The sequence below is a fragment of the Chiloscyllium punctatum genome, chromosome 36 (assembly GCF_047496795.1).
Source record: "Chiloscyllium punctatum isolate Juve2018m chromosome 36, sChiPun1.3, whole genome shotgun sequence".
Lineage (NCBI taxonomy): Eukaryota > Metazoa > Chordata > Chondrichthyes > Orectolobiformes > Hemiscylliidae > Chiloscyllium > Chiloscyllium punctatum.
Genome location: NC_092774.1, coordinates 19724067 through 19750515, shown reverse-complemented (window position 1 = coordinate 19750515; position 26449 = coordinate 19724067). Strand labels below are relative to the sequence as shown.

Sequence of the window (26449 nt, the reverse complement as noted above, 5' to 3'; positions counted from 1 at the left end):
ATCAGCACCTTCAGGGGAATTAGTTTGAGCGGAGTGAGAACAGAGGGGAAGGGAGAGTGGGATGGTGCTTTCAATTTTGTGGAACAACAAAAGAAAAGAATATTCCACAGAAAGTAGAATTGCTTGTTCTGAATTTCTACCCTGTACTGATAGTGATGACTTTTGTAATCTCTTTTTGCAGAGTATATGAAAATCTGAAGACTGAAGTTTCAAAATCAACGGATGAAGGGCTTATTCCCGAAACATTGACCCTCCTGTTCCTCGGATGCTCCCTGACTCCCCTGTGCTTTTCCAGCGCCACATTTTTCGACTGACTCTCCTTTGTTCCGAAGGGGCGGGGTTTACGAGTCAGTCCTGGAAGGGGCGGGGTTTACGAGCTGCGTTCGGAAGGGGCGGGGTCGACGTGTCCCCTGTGCGGAGGAGGGGGCGGGACTAGTACCTGGACCAGTGGGCGTGGCCATCCCGAAGCCGGAAGTGTGCCCGCGGTCTGTTTCCTCCGCTGGAGCCTCGCCTGCAGCAAGTAAGGTAAAGCTTTATCAATATTTCCTTTTACAGAGTTTGTATTTAATAACCAGTAATGGATACTCAATATCATCATAAAGTCCCAAAATGCAATTCATTTCAATCCATTGCAGATAAGCACTAAGAGTTAATTTTCTACAGGATTCAACAGTCTCAGCACTAAAATGGTCTCACAAGGGAACGGCTGTGAATGTTATCACTTGGTGTCCTGTTCACACAGATTCACCGATGCTGAGGCAAACGTTCTTCATTGCCTTACAGCATCCTGTTATCACTTGGTGAGCCCAGGTGTCCCTATCTTTAAGTTCTCTCCTCATTCTGAGCCTTCCTGCCTGTTTATTTTCTAGTGCAGTAAATGTATGCAATAATTCAGCATTACATTTTAGTCTGAATGTTTAAAGACAAGTTTTAAGGCTCTTGACTTTATCACCCAGATGCCCACACCCTCATTCCTCCCTTTGATTGCACCGCGATCACTGAAAGAGAAGGCGAGTCCAAACGAATGCCCTTCAAGGTGGTCCAGCCATCAACATCCTGTAGAGCAGCACCACCATCTTCGCAGCTCATCTGGTCATATTTATCATCACCATCGACACGTGTGGGTGAGCCATCAGATCGCGAAAGGAACATCTTCTGGGGCAAATCTATATCACTCATAAGCCTAGCAATTAAATAGCTAACAATACCAATACCGACAAACAGACATAGCTAAACCGATGAGCCAATTGTACCATCGGCCCGATCTGCAGTTTCCCCAACTGGTCCCTTCAGTCATTCTGTCACGGAATACCTGGATCTCTTCTTGAATCTTAGTAATATTGCCAGTGAGATCGGGAATGCCCATAGTGCATTTATCTTGGACAATGGTGCAGACCTCACCCTCCCGGGCGAGTATATAGTCTAAGGCATACCGATTCTGCACAGAGTAAAGACACAGGTCTGATAATCCCAGTTTACTCTGTTCCAGAGCCTCTTTACTCTTATTTCCTCAAATGGTCAGGCCACAAAAGAGAGAATTGCAGTTCTGTTGACTTGTCAACCCTGCCGATCCTTCCAACCTCAGGGTACTCTGGATTCCCCAGCCTGTCGGGTGTCCTCTATTGTCACCCAGTCCCTTGGGATCCTTCCAGTTGGAGCAAGGTTGGCTGAGACCGATCGCTGCATCCTCCTCAGATGGAGGTTCCATCGACTTGTCCACTGGCCAGGACAAGGTACTGTTGTGGGAACAAGGGCTCCGATGGTGACCTTATGAGAGACATCTTTGCCATCCAGGACAAGGAAATTGGTAGCTTTACCTTAGCTGAAGAAATAATAGTCTGGTTTGGTGTATATTAGGGAGAGTTTGTCAAAATAGGTTACTGAAATGTTACAGCAGGGGGTCTGGTCAGATCTACAGGAGTAGAGGGTCAACGTTTTGCAAGAGGAGTTGCTTTAGCACTGTACAAAATGGGCCAAGTGACTTGAGCACTCGCAGTGTATGGGAGACAATGGTCCTCAGAATGCTGTTCCCATTGGGCTCTCCCTCAGCTCTATTGTACATGGTATTGGTGACAGTATCAGGTTCTGAAAAGAGAAAAGGCCTATAAATGCACAAGGGAAGGGTTCCGTTCCAGGTCCATGTGCCACATAAGGCCTGCTGTACCTCAGGCAGTGTTACACCAGCTGTTTGTATACACAGACCGGAGGTATTGGAAAGTGATATTCCTCTTCGCAGGGTCGGCAGTAGGAAATCTGACAAATAGAATGGAATCGGGGACTGGGGACGGGGCAAGTAAGTCATCTCCCGATAGAGAGGAGTAACATACTACTGCCTCTGGGGTGTAGAGCGTTCTGTGGGCCTGTATAAATAAGTTCCTTGTGGATTGAGGAGTTTCCCCTATCAGGCTTCCCTTTTCTCGAGTCGGCCCGTCCTACAAAAAGGGATGGTGTTCCTGGGCGTCCTTAAAATATTTACCATAATGACGGGGTTGATCATTTTTATCCTCACTAGGCTTGCGTCTGCAGATAAAATCAAAAAGACAGGTTCGGTAACGCCATGGTAACTCCCCCTGATTTCTACTGTCCAGATGGACCATCTGGTCTTTCTGATGGAAGAGTCCATTACAATAATCAATCTTCATCACGTTCCACACGTCAAAGGGGTCTGGTCCGGTGCACTGGACGACATCTCTTCAGTATGGGTGGTGATAACCTCTGATCATTCCCGGTCCCATCCATACTTAGAGCCTTTCCCCATCAGGATGTTGTACGTAATCAGAAAGGGAGGAGATAAGCGATCCCCCACATGTCCCTCCTCTTAGTTCAAGTATCTGTAATAAGATTAACATTAGAACAACAGCAGGATTCAAAAACCCAACTGGACAGGGTCCACTCCTTTTGTTCAGATTCCAGGATTCTCTCCTCCTCTTCTACACCTTTTGATTGGTGCGGTCAATCAATTTACAACGGTGCCGTTGGACCCAAGCTGAGCGCCCAGCGACTGTGACCGTTGTAGGGGTGGGAAGTAAAACCTGCAAGGGGCCATTTCAACGAGGTTGAAGACCTTTGCCAGTCCAGTTCTCAACGAGCACCAACAAACCAAGGTCTACCTGTGACGAGGCTGAAAGGGAGGGAACATCGCCGTAGGTCACACGCTCCTGGGAGTGAACGGCACACATAACATTTGATAGAGCAAGAACATAACCAATCATTGCTTCGGTCATGTGGTGGACGTGGACTGAGAAGGGAGCCGAATCGTTCCAAGGGGTACGGAGGGGGTGACCAGAGAGACTCTCAGCTGGAGACAGTCGTGTCTTGCCCGCAGACATGGATCACATCTGGAATAAGGCCACAGGGATTAGCATAACCAGGAGGGGCCAGACTCTGCCATTAATTTGGCAAGTTTAGTCTTATGTCTGGTTAAAACATTCAACAAGGCCGGTCACCTGAGGATGATAAATACCATGCAGTTGCCGACAAATACAAAGCTGGGAACAGAGTTCTCCGTTAATATTACCCACAAAGTGTGGTCCATTGTCTGAGCTAATGCACGCAGGTATACTGAAGCGGGGCATTATTTCCTTAAACAAACTCTTCACCACACTCTCAGCAGTAGCGTTAGGAGGAGGGTAGGCTTCAATCCACTTCGAAAAGACATCAACAATAAGCAAAACATATTTATAGCAACTCAACTCATTTCTCCAACTCAATGAAGTCCACTTGAAGTGTCTTCAAGGGACCCTCCAGCAAGGGAGTTCTCGTAGAGATACTTGAACTAAGAGGTGGGGGATCGCCTACCCACTGACCTGTTTGATCACGTACAACATCCTGATCGGGAAAGTCACTGACTGAGTATCGATGCGATCTGAAAATGATCTGAGATTATCCTGGTGTCATCTGGTGCACCAGACCAGACGCTTTCAACATGGAGTCACTTGAGCGATGGAGTGAGCTGCCAGAGGAAGTGGTGGGGGTGCTGGTATGATGACAAGTTAAAAGGCTCCTGGATGGACATATGAATATGATGGGTCAGGGCCAAGTGATGGCAAATGTGACTGGAGTCATAGAGATGTACAGCACAGAAACAGACCCTTCGGTCCAACTCCGTCCTTGCTGACAAGAGAGCCAACCCAATTTAGTCCCAGCTGTCAGCACCCAGCCCATATAGGGGCCAAGTGATGGCAAACATGACTAGATTAATTTAGGATATCTGGGCAGGTTGGACCAAAGGGTCTGTTTTCGTGCTGTGTGACTCTAATTGTCTTCAGTGAAAGCAGAAGTATGGTTGTGAAGGCTGGACTTTCAGAGCATGTTTTGCCCTGACTGGGAGCAGAAGGGTTTGACTGAAGTGTGTCGGTGTTAATGGCTTGATGTCTCATTTTGCTCCCACCTTCCCGGGGTCATTAACCATTTTGTGTCTGGTCCTTCCTCAAGAAGCTGCATTGCAGGTTCACCCTGAATTGACACACTTTTTTATTGCTTCCCAAACTCAGACCTGCTCACTCTCAGCAGGATCCCAGTGTTGTGAAAGATATTAACTTTCAGGTGGAGGTATCCAAAATTTAGAGAGATGTCAGTCTTGATGTTTTTGCTTTTTCTGCCCCTGTAAGATCCTGAATCAGCACCTTCAGGAGAATTAGTTAGAGTGGAGTGAGAACAGAGGGGAAGGGAGAGTGGGATGGTGCTTTCAATTTTGTGGAATAACAAAAGAATATTCCACAGAAAGTAGAATTGCTTGTTCTGAATTTCTACCCTGTACTGATAGTGATGACTTTTGTAATCTCTTTTTGCAGAGTATATGAAAATCTGACGACTTGAAGTTTCAAAATCAACGGATGAAGGGCTTATTCCCGAAACATTGACTCTCCTGTTCCTCGGATGCTGCCTGACCTGCTGTGCTTTTCCAGCGCTACATTTTTTGACTGACTCTCCAGTGTCTGCAGTCCTCACTTTGATGTCAATGTCTGACAGTCTCTGAATACATCGGGACCGCAACGATTTTTGACTGTGATTTCTGTGAGAGGGATCTACACTTTTTGGTTCCTGTTTGAGGACGTTTTCAGCATCAGTGGGACTGGACGAGAGACCCCACTGTTACAGCGCACTGTGTGTGGAGTCTGAAACAGTTATACAGCCTGGGAAGGGGACTTCACGGCAGGGAGGGGCTCTACACGTGTTTGTGTGCAGCTGAAGCTGTGGCCATGCAGAAACCTGAGGAATCCCGCCCTGTGGAGGAACCGTGGAAGTGTGGTGACTGTGGGAAAGGCTTCCGTTTCCCGTCTGCCCTGGAGACTCATCGGCGCAGTCACACCAGGGAGAGGCCATTCCTCTGCACCGACTGCGGAAAGGCCTTCAGACATTCCTCCCACCTGTTGGTCCACCAGCAGGACCACACGGGGGAGAGGCCCTTCCGCTGCCCAGAGTGCGGGAAGGCCTTTACCCAGGTCTCCACCCTGCTGAGGCACCAGCGTGTCCACACAGGGGAGAGGCCCTTCCGCTGCCCAGAGTGCGGGAAGGCCTTCAACGAATCCTCCGCCCTGTTGAGGCACCAGCGTGTCCACACAGGGGAGAGACCCTTCAGCTGCCCCGAGTGTGGGAAGGCCTTCAGCGATTCCTCCTCCCTGCTGACCCACCAGCGGGTCCACACGGGGGAGAGGCCATTCACCTGCTCTCAGTGCGGAAAGGGCTTCACCTGCTCCTCCAACCTGCTGACCCACCAGCGGGTCCACACGGGGGAGAGGCCATTCAGCTGCTTTCAGTGCGGAAAGGGCTTCACCTGCTCCTCCACCCTGCGGAACCACCAGCGTATCCACACGGGGGAGAGACCCTTCAGCTGCCCCGAGTGTGGGAAGGCCTTCAGCACATCCTCCTCCCTGCTGACCCACCAGCGGATCCACACCGGGGAGAGACCATTCACCTGCTCTCAGTGTGGGAAGGGCTTCACCCGCTCCTCCCACCTGCGGAAGCACCAGCGAGTTCACGTGCCATCGCAGGGGGATTGAAGGAGTGACGGCCGAGTGCCAATATCAGTTGGACTGTCGACCTGTTTCCGGGGACTCCCGGGTTCAAATCCCGCCACGACAGATGGCAGAATTGGTATTCGGTCAGAAATGTGGAGTTCGGAATCTAACGGTGAGACCGTTTCAGGGAGGGGGAGTTCGGGGGGGGGGGAGAAAGCCCCCATCTGATTTCCCCCTCTCCCTTGTTAGGGAAGGGAACCGCCATTGTGGGAAAGGATTCACTCATTCGTTCCAGCTGCATCCTTTACCCGGTCGGGCCTACACGTGACTCCAGACCCACAACAGTCTGGTGGACTCTACGCTGCTCATCCAACTTTCTTGGATACAGGTTGAAATTGCTGAGTGAGGCAATACTTCCTCCAGGTTAAGGCTGTACCAAGGATGCAGCTACTCAGTGGTTACCAATAATGAAGAAAGTGAGGGGTTGCACTTTGACCTTGAGCTGGATTTTAAAAATTGCTACTTTTTCTACACCTTTCTGCTGGGAAATTCTGAAGCTGTAACAAAGTTGGGTCACAATAAAGATTACCTGAACTTCACGCTGATCTCAGACTCTCAATGAGAGCTTTAAACTGCAACAGGTTTTTGTTTTAAAACTGCTCATTTCTTACAGGCGAAAGTGAACTGCTGATACTGGAGATCAGAGTCAAGATTAGAGTGGTGCTGGCAAAGCACAGAAGGTCAGGCAGCGGCCGAGGAGCAGGAAAATCGACATTTCGGGTAAACGCTCTTCCTCAGATGCTGCCTGACCTGCTGTGCTCATTTCTGACAGTCTCCTGTACTATGTTTCCAATGTTGTGTATCGGTTGCAGCAGTGAATGAGTAGCCAGTATTGTTTAGAAATTGTAAAGTTTTCAGGAGTGCAATGTCATCAGCATTGTCGTTTCCTGGCAGCACTGAGAAGGGTGGGCTTGGTTCACTGGAAATGATGTGGAGGTGCCCGTGTTGGACTGGGGTGGATAAAGTTCAAACTCAACACCAGGTTATCGTCCAACTGGCTTATTTGGAAGCACGAGCTTCTTCATGGGGTGTTTGTGGTACAGGATCATAAGACACAGCCACCTGATGAAGGAGCAGTACTCCAAAAGCTAGTGCTTACAAATGAGCCTGTTGGAGTATCAGCTGGTGTTGTGTGAAATTTAACTTCATACACCACAGTCCAACACCAGCATCTCCAAATCAGGTACATCGTTCTTTGAAAGTTGCATCATTGGGAGACAGGGTGGTGAAAGAGGCCAGTCAGGAGCCCCGGAGGACTGGAAGGTGACTGGTCCTCCTGCCAATCAGAGCCTTCCTATTGTCTGAATGCAGACGTTGGAACATGAGCTTCGGAAGCTGCTGCTGCTCTCTCTGAATGAAGATTGAGTTTGCTCCAGACTGCAACCTCCTTACTCTGTCAACCATCTGTGAGTAGGGTACCCTCTTCCCAACTCCTTTTCCACTTTTTTCATTCTGGGCTTCAATTTGCGACTAGCAGCAACCGAAAGGAAAGGGAATGAATTCAAGGAGTGGACAGAATCAGGAAAAGTTTGTTTATAAACAGAGCGGTTCATGTGTGGAGTGAATGTAAAGAGGAAGTGGTGGATGCACATTCAGATGCAACGTTTAAAAGACATTTGGATAAGTATATGAAGAGGCACGGTGCACAGGGATATGGGTCAAGCACTGGCACGTGGCCCTAGTTTAGTTTGAGAACATAGTCAGCATGGACTAGTTGGACTGAAGGGTCCGTTTCTGTGTTGTCTAACAGTAACTGTTCTGTTGTGGTTTTAAAACCATTTTCTTGCCTTCCACTTTCAACGTGGATACTGGACCTGCATCCAACACATAAACCATTTTTAAAAAACCCACCTCCTGCGCACAAAAAAATCCACACTTGATTGTTCTAAAATCAGATGAACTCAGCCTTAAATATATTCAATAACCCCCTAACTGCAGGAAGACATCCCCACTTCTAATCGCAGTTCAACCTGCTAATATACCACTTACCTTCCTGAACCTGTCTGACAACTGGCATTGACTGATGTAAAAGGATGCTGCTAATCAAAGCACTGATCACAAGGTGGACTGGTGTCAGCTCGGGTTTCAGGCCCTGATTTCTCTGTCCTCTGTTGATCCTCCTATTCCCACAGACTAAGATGTCGGTCTGTTATCAGCTCTGCTGGATTTCTGCTAAAGCTTTGACCCCCACCGCCCACCCCCCACCTTTTATAACTTCCGGAACGATAAAGCATTCAATCAAGACCCAACCCACAATCTCCCAGCCTGTCAACCATCCTGATAAAAGGTGCAGTCATAGCAGGGAATCAAATAAGAAAAATGAAACAAATCATAAATAGGCGCACGTGCTTAATGTTTGTTCATGAGGAAGTAAACCAGGAATCTCTTAGGAATCTTACAGTGCCCTACTTGAGGAATTCTGTCACCCTTGCATCTATTAGTACCCCACTATGAATTACAACATTTACACCAACAGAAATAAAGCATCAGTTATCAAATAGACATAGAGATATACAGCACGGACGTAGACTTTTTCTCTGTCTCATACACACACAAGATAGATCATCCATGGGGGTGAGTTTGTATTTGCAGCATGATGTTTAGGGTGTAGGTTTGCTCACTGAGCTGTAGGTTTGATATCCAGACGTTTCATTACCTGACTAGGTAACGTCATCAGTGGTGACCCCCAAGTGAAGTGAAGCTGTTGTCTCCTGCTTTCTATTTATCTGTTTGTCCTGGATAGGGTTCCTGGGGTTTGTGGTGATGTCATTTCCTGTTCACTTTCTGAGGGGTTGATAGATGGCATCTAGATCTGTGTGTTTGTTTCTGGCGTTGTGGTTGGAGTGCCAGGCCTCGAGGAATTCTCTGGCATGTCTTTGCTTAGCTTGCCCCAGTCGAAATTGTGGGGTTTTTTTCATCCGTACGTGGGGCTACAAGGGATAGAGGGTCGGGTCTTTTTGTGGCTAGCTGGTGTTAGTGTATCCTGGTGACTAACTTTCTTCCTGTTTGTCTGACGTAGTGTTTGTGGCAGTCCTTGCAAACCCCCCCCGGAACCCCACCCAGGAGAAAGATATAAATAGAAGTCATGAGTCAACAGCTTCGCTTCACTTGGAAGTCGCCACTGATGATGTTACCTAGCCAGGTAATGAAACGTCTGGATATCAAACCTACACCCTAAACATTCTACTTTGCTGAAAGACTGCACAATCTGCAGGCAGTCAATACATGTAATATATTGTAAATTCCACTTTGAAAATAGATAATGGGCCCACTACTTTTTGGATGTGAGCATAAGTGGTACAGTAAGTAAGTTTGCAGATGACACCAAAATCGGAGGTGTAGTGGACAGCGAAGGAGGTTACCTCAGATTACAATGGGACCTTGATCAGATGGGCCAATGGGCTGAGAAGTGGGAAATGGAGTTTAATTTAGGTAAATGAGAGGTGCTGCATTTTGGGAAAGCAAATCTTAGCAGGACTTATACATTTAATGGTAAAGTCTTAGGGAGTGTTGCTGAACAAAGGGACCTTGGAGTGCAAGTTCATAGCTCCTTGAAAGTGGAATTGCAGGTTGACAGGATAGTGAAGATGGTGTTTTGTATGCTTTCCTTTATTAGTCAGAATATTGAGTACAGGAGTTGGGAGGTCATGTTACTGCTGTACAGTTGGAATATTGCATGCAATTCTGGTTCCCTTCCAATCAGAAAGATGTTGTGAAACTTAAGGGTTCAGAAAAGATTTACAAGGATGTTACCAAGACTGGAGGATTTGAGCTATAGGGAGAGACAACAGGCTGGGGCTGTTTTCCCTGGAGCGTCAGAGGTTGGGGGGTGACCTTCTATAGGTTTATAAAATCATGAGGGGCATATATAGGATAGATAGACAAAGTCTTTTCCCTGGGGTGGGAGAGTCTAGAACTAGAGGGCATAGGTTTACACCGAGAGGGGAAAGATATGAAAGAGACCCAAGAGGCAACCTTTTCATTTAGAGGGTGGTACGTGTATGGAATGAGCTGCCAGAGGAAGTGGTGGAGGCTGGTACAATTACAACATTTAAAAGGCAACTGGGGGGATATGGGCCCCCTGCTGGCAGGTGGGACAAGATTGGGTTGGGATATTGTGCACAGGGATGTGCAGGTTCGGTGCATTAGTCAGGGGTAAATGTTGAGCAATAGGGGTAGGGGAATTGTGTGGGCGGGTTACCCTTCGGAGGATCAGTGTGTAGTCTTTGGGCCGAGTGGTCTGCTCCCACACTGTGGGGAGTCTCTGAAGGGGAAGGGATTTTTGTAAACCGTGCAAGGTAACGCAGGCGTAGTGCGGGGACCTGCTGTTGGCCTTGCCCCACCCCTTGCTCCTCCCCCTGTTGTTGAGCTGTCTAAAAAACAGCTACTCTTTCTCTGCCTTTTTGCTGGGGGCATCTGAAGCTGTAACAATGTTGGGATGCAATAAAGGTTACCTGAACGTTCTGCCGGGCTCAGGCTCTCATTGAAAGCTCCAAGTTGTTGTTTTAAAGCTGCTCATTTCTTGCAGCCTCCTGCACTAAGTTTCCAATGTCCTGTATCAGATAGAGCAGTGAATGAGTAGCTGGTTTCGTTAATGTGTACATCCCAGAACTATTATTAAGTCATATTCTCGAGATCATTTAAGGTTTTTTTTTGAAACTGGTGACAGCTCAGCCCAGACAATGCAGGAAAGGTGTGTCAGTATCCCAATCTTAAATCGGACTGGTTCTATTTCCAAACTAGGAATTTATAAGATATTACATGGATTGACTACCTGTGTGTTGTGCTTTTTGTGCAAAATTGAATATATCTGCAAATATAATTCTGCAAATGCACCCCATTGTTGTGTGTGTGTGTGTGCGTGCGTGCGTGCGTGCTTTGTAAAGGGAGTGTGATGGAGGAGAAGCCTGCGAGAGGGTGTGTGTACGTCTGAGAAAGAACGTGTGTATGAGAGAGGTATAGATAAGTGAGGGGTTGCATTTTCCTAAAATAAGGAAGGGCAGGGCTTGTACAGAGGGATATGGTGGGGGGTGGGGTTCAGATACATACTTCATTGAAAGTTGCATCACTGGTTGGAAGGGTGCTTCAGAAGGCATTCAGCACACTTACCTTATTTGTTCACACCATTGAATAAAGGAGTTGGGACATCATTTAGAAGTTGTACAGGATGTTGGTGAAGCCACTTGTAGAGTACTGAGAACGCTTCTGGTGGCCCTGCAATAGGAAGAATACTATTATAGAGGGTTCAGTAAAGACTTACCAGGATGTTGCCAGGACTGGAGGGTTTGAGTTATAAGGAGAGGCTGAGATTCTCTTCACTGGAGCACAGGAGGTTGAGGGGTGACCTCATTGAGATTAATATAATCATGAGGGTTCGAGGTAACATGAACATCAAAAATAGCGAGGAGCCTGCACGGTTATGTCAAGTGTGCCTTACTGAAGTCCATATAGATCACATTACTGCTCTACCTTCCTCAAAAAACTCAATCAAGTTTGTGAGACATGATTTCCCACACACAAAACCATGTTGACTATCCCTAATTAGTCCTTGCCTTTTCAAATACTGTCCCTCAGGATTCCCTCCAACAATGTGCCCACCACTGACGTCAGGCTCACTGGTCTGTAGTTCCCTGGCTTGTCCTTACCACCCTTCTTAAACAGTGGCACCACGTTAGCCAACCTCCAATCTTCCGGCACATCACCTGACATGCGCAGGTGATGGGGGGGGGGGGGGGGGTGAAATTATGGCATTTGGATACTTTAAATCCGCCAGGAACAGCATTTCCATAGAGCATACTGCGCATGTCAAGTGGAGGAGGAGATGTGACCTTATCAAGGTTTATGAAATCGTGAGGAGAGAGATGAGGTGAATGACGGGTGTCCTTCCCCTAGGGTTGGGGTTTCAAGATTAGGGAGCAAATTTTGACGGTGACAGGAGAAAGAGATTTTAAAAAGACTTGAAGGGCACAATTTTTTTTATAGAGTGGTTCACATGTGGACTAAATGTCGAGAGGAAGTGGTGGATGCAGATACACTAACGACGTTTAAAAGACATTTGGATAAGTTCATGAATAGGAAAGGTTTGGAGAGATATGGGCCAAAACACTGGCAGGTGGGACTGGTTTAGTTTGAGAACATAGTCAGCATGGACTAGTTGGACTGAAGGGTCTGTTTCTGTGCTGACTGACTCTGGAACTGTTCTATACTGGTCTTAAAACCATTTTCTTGCCTTCCCCATAAACATTCACATTAGAATCAGATGAACTCAGCCTTGAATATATTCAATGACCCCCTAACTGCAGGAAGACATCCCTACTTCTGAACTCAATTCCTCTTGTTAATACACCACTTGCCTTGCTCATTGCCTGCTGCACCTGTCTGACAACTGGCACAGAAGGACACTGATGCCCCTCTGAACACTCACGCATCATTCCTGATGAAGAGCTCGTGCCCCACACTACGACTGTCCTACTGCTCAGATGCAGCTTGACCTTCTATGCTTTGTCAATTGTGGTCTTCTCTACATCGGGGAAACCGAGCGTAAACTTGGGGAACGGTCTGCGGAGCATCACAGCCGGGTCCGCAGAGGCTGAGCGGACTTCCCAGTCTCCACTCATTTTAATGCCCCTTCCCACTCCCCTTCTGACATGATCATCTTTGGCTTCCTCCATTACCACAACGAACCAAACCACAAATTGGAGGAATAAAACCTCATCTTCTGCCTGAGCAGTCCACAGCCCGGAGGACTCAACACAGAGTTCTCCAATTTCAAATAATCTCCCATCCCATCCCCCAACTCACTTCCCAGCCCCTTCCACTCTTCCCTGCCAACTAGATTCCTTCCTCCCATTCACCAACCAGGTCGTACCAGGTTATGGCGATAAGGCAGGAACAGGATACAGATTGAGGATGATCAGCCATTATCACAATGAATGGTGGTGCTGACTCGAAGGGCAGAACAGCCTACTCCTGCACCTATTGTCTATTGTACCCTCTACCTGTCTCCACCTATCCCCACTTCAATACCCTGCCCCCAGCACACCCTTGTTCCACAGCTCTCCCTATACCCACCCCCAGTCCTGAACAAGGGTTACACCAGATACCTCGACTTCTCCACCTCCTGATACTGCCTGGCTTGCTCTTCCAGTCTCCTGTCTATTTTGCCAATTGAGACACAGGCCTGGACTAACTTTTCCAGAGTCTGTCCCCTCGCTGGATTCACTCCTATTCCTTTCAGTTGCTCCAAGTCAACACTTGAACCCCAGAATGAAACGTAAATGGAAAAGGGGGTGAGAAAAGAGAGTGCTGTACTCACATGTTGGACGGAGGAAAGAAGTTGCAGTCTGAGGTGAAGCTCAATCTTCCTTCAGAGAGAGGAGGAGCAGGACCTTAAGAAGCTCATGCTCCAACTTCCACATTCACCAATAGGGGAGCTCCGAATGGCAGAAGGACAAGTCTCCCCCTGGTCCTCCAGTGCTCCTTATTCGTCCATCAAAAGTAGGTTTCGCAACTTTTCTGCCGACAGCGAGGAACATGCCCAATGTTTTGGTGACATTGGCAAACACGTGCCCTGCTTGTTCACACTGAGGAGTGTACACAACGTGCTCTGTAGCAATGCTGATGTTATTGACAGATTTTAAGTTTCCAAATACCTATCGGAGAATAAAAAGGGCAGAGCCATAATTCCCCCCAATGTGGCTCGATATTTGATTGAGCAGCCAGAAAAATACAAAAGCAATGTTTTTAAGCCTTTTCCTCAGTGTTGGGGTGAGACTCACAACTAGAGGGAATAGGTTTAGGGTGAGGCCACAAAGATATAAAAGGTTCCTGAAGGGGCAACGTTTCCATGTGGAGGGTGGTGCAGGTATGGAATGAGCTGCCAGAGGAAGTGGAGGAGGCTGGTATAATTACAGCCTTTAAAAGGTATCTGGATGGGTATATGAATAGGAAGGGTTTAGAGGGATATAGCGCTGGCAAAGGGGACTAGATTAATTCAGGATATCTGGATTTTCCTAACGGCCGCCCTCCCGCCGCTTCCTCGCTCGAGCGACTTCTCCTCCCAACCGCCTTCACCCCCGCGTGACGTCTGCACGGGGGGATGGGCGGGGCCGGGGGTGGGGATGGGCGGGGCCGGGGGTGGGGATGGGCGGGGCCGGGGGATATGGGCGGGGCCGGGGAGCCTCACCGTCACCAAGTCACAGCCACCTCGCGCTACAACTGTTCATTCACAAAAACAAACTCTCCTGTCTCACTCTGCAGCTGCGGGGGGCGGGGACACTGCCACGTTTCGAGGAGCCCTGTCTACATTGGGAAAGCTCACGGCTCAATTTAAACAGATATTCCGACATCGAACGGAACGGCGTCATATCTAAAGGGGGAAATCTGCATTTTAAAGGGACGTGGACATTTTAACGGGTATTTCTGCAAATAAAGAGGTTTAAATGGACAAGATTATATTTCAAAGGGATGTGAGCACATTCGAAGGGATATCTTCATATGTAAAGTGACGCAGTTATATCTAAATGAATCTACATTTCAAAGAGACTTTGCCCTATTTATAAGTCGAGACAATAGGTGTGAATTCTGTCTGTGTCCCAATGTTGAGTCTTAGAAAAGCTCTGCATTTAAATTACATTCTTGAGAAGGTAATTTATAGATTAGGGTGTAGAGGTTAGGGAGAATTGGCCGTGCTAAATTACCCATAGTGACCAGGGATGTACAGGTTAGGGTGGCTCGGCCATGGGAAATACGGAGTCAGGGGTTGGGTTATGGGTGGGATACTGTTCAGAGGGCCAGAGTGAAATAGATGGGCTAAATGGCCCGCTTCCACCTTGTCGGAATTCGATGACCCTCCCCACAAAGGAGCATTTTATCTGCATCTCTCCTGTCAAGCCCCTTTCAGAAATCTACTGGTTTCAATAAAGGTAGACAGCACAGAAACAGACACTTCGGTCCAATTTGTCCATGTTGACCAGGATTCCAATCTAAACCAGTCCCACTTGCCTGCATTTGGCCCATATCCCTCTAAACCTTTCTACTCATGTATCCATCCGAATGCTGTTTCAATGTTGTAACCGTACCTGCATCTACCACATCCTCAGCAAGTTCATTCCACATGCAAATCACCCTCTTTCAAAATATTGCCCCTCCGGTTTCTTTGAAATCTCTCTCCTTATATTTAAATAAAAATGCCCCCCCTACTTTTGAGTTCCCCAGCGCTGGATTGTTCTATGTTCTAAACTTAGTGCAGGAGGCTGAAAGAAATGAGCAGCTTTAAAACAAAAACCTCTCGGAGCTGAAAGCTTTCAATGAGAGTCTGAGCCCGGCGGTAAGTTCAGGTAACCTTTATTGCAAACCAACTTTGTTACAGCTTCAGATCCCCCCAGCAAAAAGGCAGAGAAACAGCAGTTGCTTTTTGAACAGCTCAAGGTCAAAGTGCACACACCACACCTCCCCTCCTCCTCACCACCCCCCCCCCACCACACCTCCCCTCCTCCTCCCCACCGCCCCCCCCCACCACACCTCCCCTCCTCCTCCCCACCCCCCCCCCACCACCACACCTCCCCTCCTCCTGCAATGACTGCAGATGCTGGAAACCAGATTCTGGATTAGTGGTGCTGGAAGAGCACAGCAGTTCAGGCAGCAGCAGAGCAGCAGTAAAATCGACGTTTCGGGAAAAAGCCCTTCATCAGGAATAAAGGCAGAGAGCCTGAAGCATGGAGAGGCTAGTGAGAGGAGGGTGGGGGAGTGGAGAAAGTAGCATAGAGTACAATAGGCGAGTGGGGGAGGGGATGAAGGTAATAGGTCAAGGTGGAGGGTGGAGTGGATAGGTGGAAAAGAAAATAGAAAGTTAGGACAAGTCATGGGGACAGTGCTGAGCTGGAAGTTTGGAACTAGGGTGAGGTGGGGGAAGAGGAAATGAGGAAACTGTTGAAGTCCACATTGATGTCCTGGGGTTGAAGTGTTCCGAGGCAGAAGATGAGGCGTTCTTCCTCCAGGCGTCTGGTGGTGAGGGAGCGGGGGTTGAAATGTTGGGCCACGGGGCGGTGTGGTTGATTGGTGCAGATGTCCTGGAGATGTTCCCTAAAGCGCTCTGCTAGGAGGCATCCAGTCTCCCCAATGTAGAGGAGACCGCATCGGGAGCAACAGATACAATAAAATGATATTGGTGGATGTGCAGGTAAAACTTTGATGGATGTGGAAGGCTCCTTTGGGACCTTGGATGGAGGTGAGGGAAGAGGTGTGGGCGCAGGGTTTGCAATTCCTGCGGTGGCAGGGGAAGGTGCCAGGATGGGAGGGTGGGTTGTGGGGGTGGGGGTGGTGGGGGGGGGGGGTGGGGGGGCATGGACCTGACCAGGTAGATACGGAAGGCGGAAAAGGGGTGGGGAGGGAAATATATCCCTGGTGGTGGGGTCTTTTTGGAGGTGGCGGAAATGTCAGCAGACGATTTAGTTTATGCGAAGGTTGGTAGGGTGGAAGGTGAGCACCAGGGGCGTTCTGTCCTTGTTATGGTTGGAGGGGTGGGGTCTGAGGGCAGGAGTGCGGGATCTGGACGAGATGCCTTGGAGGGCACCTTTCACCATGTGGGAAGGGAAATTGCGGTCTCTAAAGAAGGGGGGCATCTGGTGTGTTCTGTGGTGGAACTCATCCACCTGGGAGCAGATCTGGCGGAGGTGGAGGAATAGGGAATACGGGATGGCATTTTTGCAAGAGGTAGTGTGGGAAGAGGTGTAATCCAGGTAGCTGTGGGAGTCGGTGGGTTTGTAGAAAATGTCGGTGTCAAGTCGGTCATCATTAATGGAGATGGAGAGGTCGAGGAAGGGGAGGGAGGTGTCAGAGATGGTCCAGTTAATTTTAAGGTCATGGTGGGATGTGTTGGTGAAGTTGATGAATTGCTCAACCTCCTCGCGGGAGCACGAGGTGGTGCCAATGCAGTCATCAATGTAGCGGAAGAAGAGGTGGGGAGTGGTGCCGGTGTAATTACAGAAGATCAACTGCTCTACGTAGCCAACAAAGAGACAAACATAGCTGGGGCCCATACGTGTGCCCATGGGCTACCCCTTTGGTCTGGAGGAAGTGGGAGGATTCAAAGGAGAAATTGTTAAGGGTGAGGACCAGTTCAGCCAAACGAATGAGAGTGTCAGTGGAAGGGTACTGTTGGGGACGTCTGGAGAGGAAAAAACGGAGGGCTTGGAGGCCCTGGACATTGCGGATGGAGGTGTAGAGGGATTGGATATCCATGGTGAAGATGAGGTGTTGGGGGCCGGGGAAACGGAAGTCTTGGAGGAGGTGGAGGGCGTGGGTGGTGTCTCGAACGTATGTGGGGAGTTTCTGGACTAGGGGGAATAGAACAGTGTCGAGGTAGGTAGAGATGAGTTCAGTGGGGCAGGAGCACGCTGAGACAATGGGTCAGCCAAGGTGGTCAGGCTTGTGGATCTTGGGAAGGAGGTAGAACCGGGCAGTGCGGGGTTCCCGGACTATGAGGTTGGAAGCTGTGGTTGGGAGATCTCCTGAGGTGATGAGGTTCTGTATGGTCTGGGAGATGATGGGTTGGTGATGGGGGTTGGGTCATGGTCGAGGGGGCAGTAGGAAGAGGTGTCTTCGAGTTGGCGTTTGGCTTCAGCAGCGTAGAGGTCAGTGCGCCAGTTTACCACTGCGCCCCCTTTATCCGCTGGCTTGATGGTGAGGTCGGGATTGGAGCAGAGGGATTGGAGGGCTGCGCGTTGTGAGGGTGAGAGGTTGGAGTGGGGGAGGGGGGGTAGACAGGTTGAGGCGGTTAATGTCCCGGCGGCAGTTGGAAATGAAGAGGTCGAGGGCAGGTAATAGGCCAGCGCGGGGTGTCCAGGTGGATGCAGTGTATTGGAGGTGGGCGAAGGGGTCCTCGGAAGGTGGGCGGGAGTCCAGATTGTGAAAGTAAGCTCGGAGGCGGAGGAAGTGTTCGACATCACGGCGTGTATTAAATTCATTGATGCATGGACGGAGGGGGATGAAGATGAGTCCTTTGCTGAGGACTGATCGTTCGTCCTCAGTGAGGGGGAGGTCTGGGGGGATGGTGAAAACGCGGCAGGGCTGGGAGCTGGGATCTGGTGTGGGTGTGGAGCTGGGAGTGGGGGCGGAGCCGGTAACTGGAGTGGGTGTGATGGTGGGGGGGAATGGGGGGTGGAGTCATGATCTGGGGTTGTGTTCCCCTCAGGGTTCTGTAGGCCAGGAATGGTGACGGTGGGATCTGTGGGGGGCATGTCAGCAGAATGCAGGTGAGTGGCGTTGGTGGGGGCGGAAGTGGGGGTGACCACAGCAGTAGAGGTGGCGGAAGTCACTGAGCGTGTGACATCAGCGATGATGTGAGGGGCAGAAATGATGTCACATGTGACGCATGAGGAATTGTGAGGGGCGGAATTGGCTGTGGGAGTAGCCATGATGGGGGCGGAAGTGACATCAATCAGCGTGGGGGCGGCAGCTGCACCAGCCGCATGGCTAATGGCGTCCGAGCAATTTCAGAGGCCGGGGGAATCTTCTAGAATGTTTGAGGAGCGCTGGTTATGGAGGTGGGTGGATAAAAGTTTGTTGTACTTACAGTTTTTGATGTTTAAGATGGAGTTGAAATACTGTTTGTTGAGAGTATGAATTCTCCTGAGGATGTAGTACAGAGTGGGTCCTTTGTAATTCTGAGAGTGTGGCCCTCAGCTGAGGCAGGGCTGACTGGAGAAAGGTTAGGTGACGGCGCATTGCTGCAAGCGTGGAGCGGAGGATCTTGAAGGAGAACCGTTCCTGGTGTTTTTTGAATCTGTAGTCTGTACTGTTTGTCCTGTTTGGATCCGAACTCTGCTGGTTTAAAGGTGGTCCGGAGTCCGTGTGGGATGAGTTGGTTACGGAGGCAGGCACTGAGGAAGCGAATGGGGCTGTGGTAGCGAGTCTGTTTCAGGATATGGTTGAAGAGCCTCAGGGCAGAGGAAATGACCTGGGAGTTGCAGTGGGAGAGGGACTCCCTGAGATTCTTGTAGAGAGAGGAGGAAAACTTCTTCAAGGCAGGCATCCTTGCAAGAGGATTCGCTTTTGGGTTAAAATCAACGAGGTAAAAACAAGGACTGCAGATGCTGGAGACCAGATTCTAGAATCACACAACTCCAGGTTGTAGTCCAACAGGCTTCTTTGGAAGCAGTAACTTTTGGAGTGCTGCCTCATCATCAGGTGGTTGTGGAGGATAAGATCCTGAGACACAATTTAGAGCAAAACATTCCAGCGTCCTGCCACTGAAATGGTATATTCAACAAACCTGGATTGTTAAGTCTTCCACCTTTTCAAATAGGTTGCAGGTCTCATTACAATGTGAATCCCTGAACTTCTTGTTGTCACCTTCTCGAGATAACAAGGTTTGATAGCAAAAGCTCACATCTCAGCTCAGACAATGCATTAAAGGTGTGAGGTCAGAGTCTGCCTGTATCCCAAACTTGAGTTAGACTGGTTCTATTTCCAAAGTCAAATTTACACACTATTACATGTATTGACTGCCGACAGAGTTTTGCTTTAAAAATTGCACATAAACAGGATGGTCTGCACCTGAACCTGAGGGGCACCAGTATCCTTGGGGGAAGGTTTGCTAGTGCTCTTGGGGGGGGTTTAAACTAACTCTGCAGGGGCATGGGAACCCAGACTGTAGCTTTAGGGTGCAGGACCTGGAGTGTAGGGAGGTTAGGAATATGGCATCAATCTTAAAGGAGGGTGCCTGTAAACAGAAGAGTGGTTTGAAGTGTGTATACTTTAATGCCAGAAGTATACGAAATAAGGTAGGTGAACTTGCAGCGTGGGTTGGTACCTGGGACTTCGATGTTGTGGCTATTACGGAGACATGGCTAGATCAGGGACAGGATTGGCTGTTGCAGGTTCCAGGGTTTAAATGTTTTAGTAGGGTCAGAGGTGGGGGGTAAAAGAGGGGGGGGGGTGTGGCTTTGCTTGTCAAAGATAGTATTACAGCGGTGGAAAGGAAGATGGACAAAGATTTGCCATCTGAGGTAGTTTGGGTTGAGGTTAGGAATAGGAGAGGTGAGGTCACCCTGTTAGGAGTCTTTTACAGGCCTCCTAATAGTCCTAGAATCGTTGAGGAAAGGATTGCGAAGATGATTCAGGAGAAGAGTGACAGTAATAGGGTGGTTGTTATGGGGGACTTTAACTTTCCTGATATTGATTGGGAAAGCTATAGCTCAAGTACGTTAGATGGGTCAGTGTTTGTCCAGTGTGTGCAGGAGAGTTTCCTGACACAATATGTAGATAAGCCAACAAGAGGTGAGGCCATACTGGATTTGGTTCTGGGTAACGAACCAGGCCAGGTATTAGAACTCGAGGTAGGTGAGCACTTTGGGGACAGTGACCACAATTCGGTGATTTTTACTCTAGTGATGGAGAGGGATAAGTGTGTACTACAGGGCAAGAGTTATAGCTGGGGGCAGGGAAATTATGATGCGGTGAGGCATGACTTAGGATGTGTGGATTGGAAAAGTAGATTCCAAGGCAAGAGCGTAATTGATACGTGGAACTTGTTCAAGGAGCAACTATTGAGTGTCCTTGACAAGTACGTACCTATCAGGCAGGGAGGAAAGGGTTGTGTGAGGGAGCCGTGGTTTAATAAGGAATTGGAATCCCTTGTTAAATGGAAGAGGGCGGCCTTTGTAAAGATGAGGCGTGAAGGTTCAATAGGGGCGATTGAGAGTTATAAGGTAGCCCGGAAGGACCTGAAGAGAGAGCTAAGAGCAGCAAGGAGGGGACATGAAAGGTCCTTAGTTGGTAGGATTAGGGAAAACCCTGAGGCTTTCTATAGGTATGTTAGGAATAAAAGAATGACTAGGGTAGGAATAGGTCCAATCAAGGATAGTAATGGGAAGTTGCGTGTGGAGGCTGAAGAGATTGGGGAGGCACTGAATGAATACTTTTCGTCAGTATTCACTCAGGAACAGGACATTGTTGTCGATATGAATACTGAGGCACGAATAAGTAGAATGGATGGCTTTGAGATATGTAGAGAAGAGGTGTTGGAAATTCTGGCAAGGGTGAAAATAGATAAGTCCCCTGGGCCTGATGGCATTTATCCTAGGATTCTCTGGGAAGCAAGGGAGGAGATTGCAGAGCCATTGGCCTTGATTTTTGTGTCCTCTTTGTCTACAGGAGTAGTGCCGGAGGACTGGAGGCTAGCAAATGTGGTTCCCTTGTTCAAGAAGGGGAGTAGGGATAATCCTGGTAACTATAGGCCAGTGAGTCTCACTTCTGTTGTGGGCAAAGTCTTAGAGAGAATTGTAAGGGATAGGATTTATGCACATCTGGATAAGAATAATGTGATCAAGGATAGTCAGCATGGTTTTGTGAAGGGCAGGTCGTGCCTCACAAACCTTATTGAATTCTTTGAGAAGGTGACTAAGGAGGTAGATGAGGGGAAAGCGGTAGATGTGGTATATATGGATTTTAGTAAGGCGTTTGATAAGGTCCCCCATGGTAGGCTACTGCAGAAAATACAGAGATATGGCATTGAGGGTGAGTTGGAGGTTTGGATTAGGAATTGGCTGGCTGGAAGAAGACAGAGGGTAGTAGTTGATGGCAAAGGTTCATCTTGGAGTGCCGTCACTAGCGGTGTTCCGCAAGGATCTGTTTTGGGACCATTGCTGTTTGTCATTTTTATAAATGACCTGGAGGAAGGGTTAGAAGGTTGGGTGAGCAAGTTTGCGGATGATACGAAAGTCGGAGGAGTTGTAGACAGTGAGGAAGGATGTGGCAGGTTACAGCGGGATATAGAGAAGCTGCAGAGATGGGCAGAAAGGTGGCAAATGGAGTTCAATGTAGCTAAGTGTGAGGTGATTCACTTTGGTAAGAGTAACAAAAAGATGGGGTACTGGGCTAATGGTCGGATACTTGGTAGTGTGGAAGAGCAGAGGGATCTTGGTGTCCATGTACACAGATCTCTGAAAGTTGCCACCCAGGTAAATAGTGCAGTGAAGAAGGCATATGGCGTACTGGCTTTTATTGGGAGAGGAATTGAGTTCCGCAGTCCTGAGGTCATGCTGCAGTTGTATAAGACTCTGGTGCGGCCGCATCTGGAATATTGTGTGCAGTTTTGGTCGCCATACTATAGGAAGGATGTGGAGGCACTGGAACGGGTGCAGAGGAAGTTTACCAGGATGTTGCCTGGTATGGTAGGAAGATCCTATGAGGAAAGGCTGAGGCACTTGGGATTGTTTTCATTGGAGAAAAGAAGGTTTAGGGGTGACTTGATAGAGGTGTACAAGATGATTAGGGGGTTAGATAGGGTTGACGTATCGAGTCAGCTATTACAAGGGGGCATAGCTTTAAATTAAGGGGGGGTAGATATAGGACTGATGTTAGGGGTAGGTTCTTCACTCAGCGAGTCGTAAGTTCATGGAATGCCCTGCCAGTAGCAGTGGTGGACTCTCCCTCTTTATGGGTATTTAAGCGGGCATTGGATAGGTATATGGAGGATAGTGGGTTAGTGTAGGTTAGGTGGGCTTTGATCGGCGCAACATCGAGGGCCGAAGGGCCTGTACTGCGCTGTATTCTTCTATGTTCTATGTTCTATCTGCAAATATACATCCCCCTCCCCCTCCCCCCCACATGTGCACACACATACACACACAAGTTTGTTGGGTGAATTCGTACTTGCAGAATTATGCCTTACTTTGCTCAAAAATTGCATGAATCCATGTAAGATTCTGTAAATCAGTTTAACCATTGTGGCACAGACAGTCTCACACAGGGGAGCTCACACCTTCAATACATTATCTGGACTGACGTGACACCAATTGGTAACATTCACTTGAGGATTTAACTATTTTAAAAGGTTTTGTGATTTACATTTGAAATAATTGAAACTATCATGGTCATTCGAACAGATGAGAGACTTAACAAACAATCCGGGTCTTTTTCAATATATAATTTCAGTAACATCACACTATAAACTGTTGCTATAAATTCTGTATCTTACAATCTTATATTCCACAACCCCCTGATGAAGGAGCTGCACTCCGAAAGCTACTGCTTCCAATTAAACTTGTTGGACAGAATTTCTCAAGTAGGGCACCATAAGAGTCCTGGGAGACTGCTATTTCTTGTTTACTTCGTAATGAACAAACATTAAGCACGATCGCCTATTTATTTCTCATTTTGTTTCATTTTTCTTGTTTAATTCCCTGCGATGATGTGGGACAATTATTAGATTTGGGTCAGCCATTTTGTCACATATTAAAGCCTGGAAACCATTTTGAATCTCAGCTTATAGTGCCTGCTTGCTAAAGCTTGTGTTTCCCAGGCTCAGCGGAGACGGTTGGCCTTGCAGCTTTACTGCTTCCTGATAAACAAATTCTTTCCTGACATGGGACTTTATTTCCATCCCCCACAGTTGGCGAGTCAGGCAGGAGATACCCTGGTCCTCTCAGGTCACCGGCCGATATCCTTTGAGAGATGAAATATAGAGGGTGGTTGCTGTTTTTGCTGTGTCCAAAATAAAGAGGAAAGCTGGCCAGGGACAAAAATGCTGTTTGAAATGTTGATACAATTCTCCCTACTCAGCCACAAGATACTAGTCAGAGAACTCAACAGGGTCCTAGCGTCTGGACGTAATGTTGCTGAGAGCACTTGTGCTTTACAAAGTTAGTAATAATGAATTTGCTTACCGCAGGGTTTTGAGAGGTGAAACCCTATTTGATAAGCCCTGGACCCACACTGAGGTCCGTGCCATCCTTCAAGATGCCCCCGATCTGTTCGAGTGCCCAATATTAGTCTTAAATGGTGAGTAGAAATCTGAAGTATAATTGCTCACTTCAGGATGTCCAGATTTGAATGAATTTGGCATACAGGACACATTGGGCAACTATTAAAGACTCCGTTGTACTTCCCCCGGGTTGTGGACTCATGCAGAGACACAAACAACTTGTGTTGAAAACAGTGTTCGATTTGCAAATGGAACAGCTGAGAGGGATTTTGAGTTTGCACACTTGGCTAAGCAGCAAAGTGTCACAGCCAGGATTTAGGAGGCTCAACTCCCTAACTTGGGCTGTTCTGGAATGTGAGTGCCTCATTAACCCTGGAAGGAAGGAATAAATAAAAGCTGACAAACTGAGATATGAAGCAAGTTGGAAAATGTTACAGAGAGACACACACAGGCAGAAGTTTGCAGGAAAGTTAACACTTCATAATCTGGTTTCAATGCACATTAGCCTGGGTATGATACTGATATCACAGGGGCCTCAAAAAGGGCACTCCCTCAATACTCAAACCAAAACATGGGTGCCCCCTGCTCGACTGGTTTGTGTTCACTCTTTGCTGCTGCCTATTTCAGTTGATGATGTACATTATTGTACACGCTCACAAACCTGGTGGCACCCAGAGTTTGGGAAAGCAGCTAGGAAAAGATCTGAAGCGTGTTTAATTTGTGAACAAACAAGGTGCATATTCTAAGAGGGATGCCCTGTGTTTGTTAACCACTTCCTTGCCTGGTCGGTCTTTTTTACTTGTCTACAACTTGCATATATAGTATCACCTCCCATACATTGTTATGAATATTGTCTAATAAGAGTAGATGTATTTAGTAGATGAATCAAAACCATCTCAAATGACTGAAACAGCTGACATTGGATTGTTGGACAAGTGGGAAATATTTGCATCAGTTAACCAAAACACTTCAAAGTTTACAGTCACGGGTATGTCAAGTCGAAGAATTAGGACCGGGGCATTTTGGAGCCTGCTTCCTTGGACAGAGAATTCTGCAGATACACTACTCTCTGGGAAAACCAGCACCCCTCACTTTCTCCTCCTCATCTCGGTCCTAAACCTACTCCCCCCAAAGCTTGAGGCCTAGTCTCAGCCACCAGCAGAAATGACTGGATAGGGTAGGGCTTCATCCTCTCAGTGCAATGAATTCCCACTTTCTCCCAAATTCCCAGATGTACTCACTTAGTGGTTGCTGTCTCACAAATGAAAGATTTCATTCTAACTTCTTCCGGTCCTAAGAAGGGCAAAACATCTTTGAAAGCTGCTCCGAAAGCCCTGCCTTCACAACCACACTTCTGCTTTCTCCGAAGACAGTTAGAGTCATACACCACACAAACAGATCCTTCCGCCCAACTCGTCTATGCCAACCATATATCCGAAATCAATCTATTCCATTTGGCAGCATGTGGCCCATATTCCTCAAAACCCTTCCCCTTCATGTACTCATCCAGATGCTGCTTAAATGTTGTAATTGTACCAGCCTCCACCACTTCCTGTCAGCTCGTTCCATACATGCAAAACCCTCTGAGAAAGTGGCCCCTCAGGTCCCTTTTAAATCTTTGTCCTCTCAGCTCAAACCTCGGCCTTCTAATTTTGGGCTCCCCTACCCGGAGGAAAAGACCTTAGTTATTCACCCTATCCATGCCCCTTATAACCTTCTATAAATGTCACCCCTCAGCCTCCAACACTGAGGGAAAACAGCCCCAGCCTATTCAGTCTCTCCCTCTCGCTCAAACCCTCCAACTCTGACATCAGCCTTATAAACCTTTTCCAAACCCTTTCAAGTTTCACAACATCCTTCCATAGGATGGAGACCAGAATTACACACAATGTTCCAAAAGTGGCCTAACCACTGTCCAGTGCAGCCGCAACGTGACCTCCCAACTCCTTCACTCAATACTCTGACCAATAGAGGAAAGCATACCAAATATCATCTTCACTATCCTGTCTACCTACGACTCCACTTACAAGGAAGTATGAACATGCATTCCAAGGTCTCTTACTTCTGCAACACCTCCCCTGTGTACGTCCTGCCTGCATTGCTTGACCAAAATGCAACACATCACATTTCTCCAAGTTCAACTCCATCTGCCCTTCGTTAGCCTATCAGCCCATCCAATCAATTCTAATTTAAAGTGAACTCTCTTTCCTCTCTTATTCCTTAGAAGCTGAAGATCTCCATCCCACACACTCTCCATTTTCAATTTGCTGAACCTAATCCCTGCTGTACCTCATTCTGAAGGGTCTGGTTCATGCTGATTAACAGGGCCATACTCAGGGGAGATCGAATTGAAACATACAGAATACTGAACAGCCTGGACAGAGTGGATGTTGGGAAGATGTTTCCATTGATAGGAGAAACCAAGACTCGAGGGCACAGCTTTAGAGTAAAGGGATGACCTTTTAGAATGGAGATAAGGAGAAACGTCTTCAGTCAGAGTGGCGAATCTATGGAATTCATTGGCATAGAAGACTGCAGAGGCCAGGTCACTGAGGATATTTAGACTGAGATAGCTAGGGTCTTGAGTATTGAGGTGATCGAAGGTGACAGGGAGAAAGCAGCAGAATGGTGCTCAGAAACTGATCAGCCACGATTGAATAGTACGTGCAGACCTGATGGGCTGAATAGCCTACTTTCTGCTCCTATGTCTTATGATCTCTTG

General features: G+C 48.0%; 2 protein-coding genes across 3 annotated transcripts in view; both read left to right on the top strand.

The window, feature by feature from the left end:
- The first annotated feature begins 451 nt into the window (after positions 1-451).
- LOC140460863 (uncharacterized) lies at positions 452-6654 on the top strand. Of its 2 annotated transcripts, none has more exons than XM_072555562.1 (2): positions 452-525; positions 4794-6654. In XM_072555562.1, the coding sequence occupies exon 2, from the start codon at positions 5202-5204 to the stop codon at positions 6000-6002; it is 801 nt and encodes a 266-aa protein (XP_072411663.1). In that variant the 5' UTR covers positions 452-525; positions 4794-5201; the 3' UTR covers positions 6003-6654. The 2 variants fall into 2 exon arrangements, with proteins under 2 accessions (XP_072411663.1, XP_072411664.1); XM_072555563.1 differs by lacking the exon at positions 452-525 and adding an exon at positions 1019-1124.
- Positions 6655-7383: 729 nt separating this feature from the next.
- Positions 7384-26449, top strand: part of LOC140460860 (uncharacterized) — a 129184-nt gene continuing 110118 nt past the window's right edge. The window contains exon 1 of the mRNA XM_072555559.1: positions 7384-7426. The gene's annotated coding sequence lies outside the window, so the exon portion shown is untranslated. The remainder of the gene's footprint in view (positions 7427-26449) is intronic.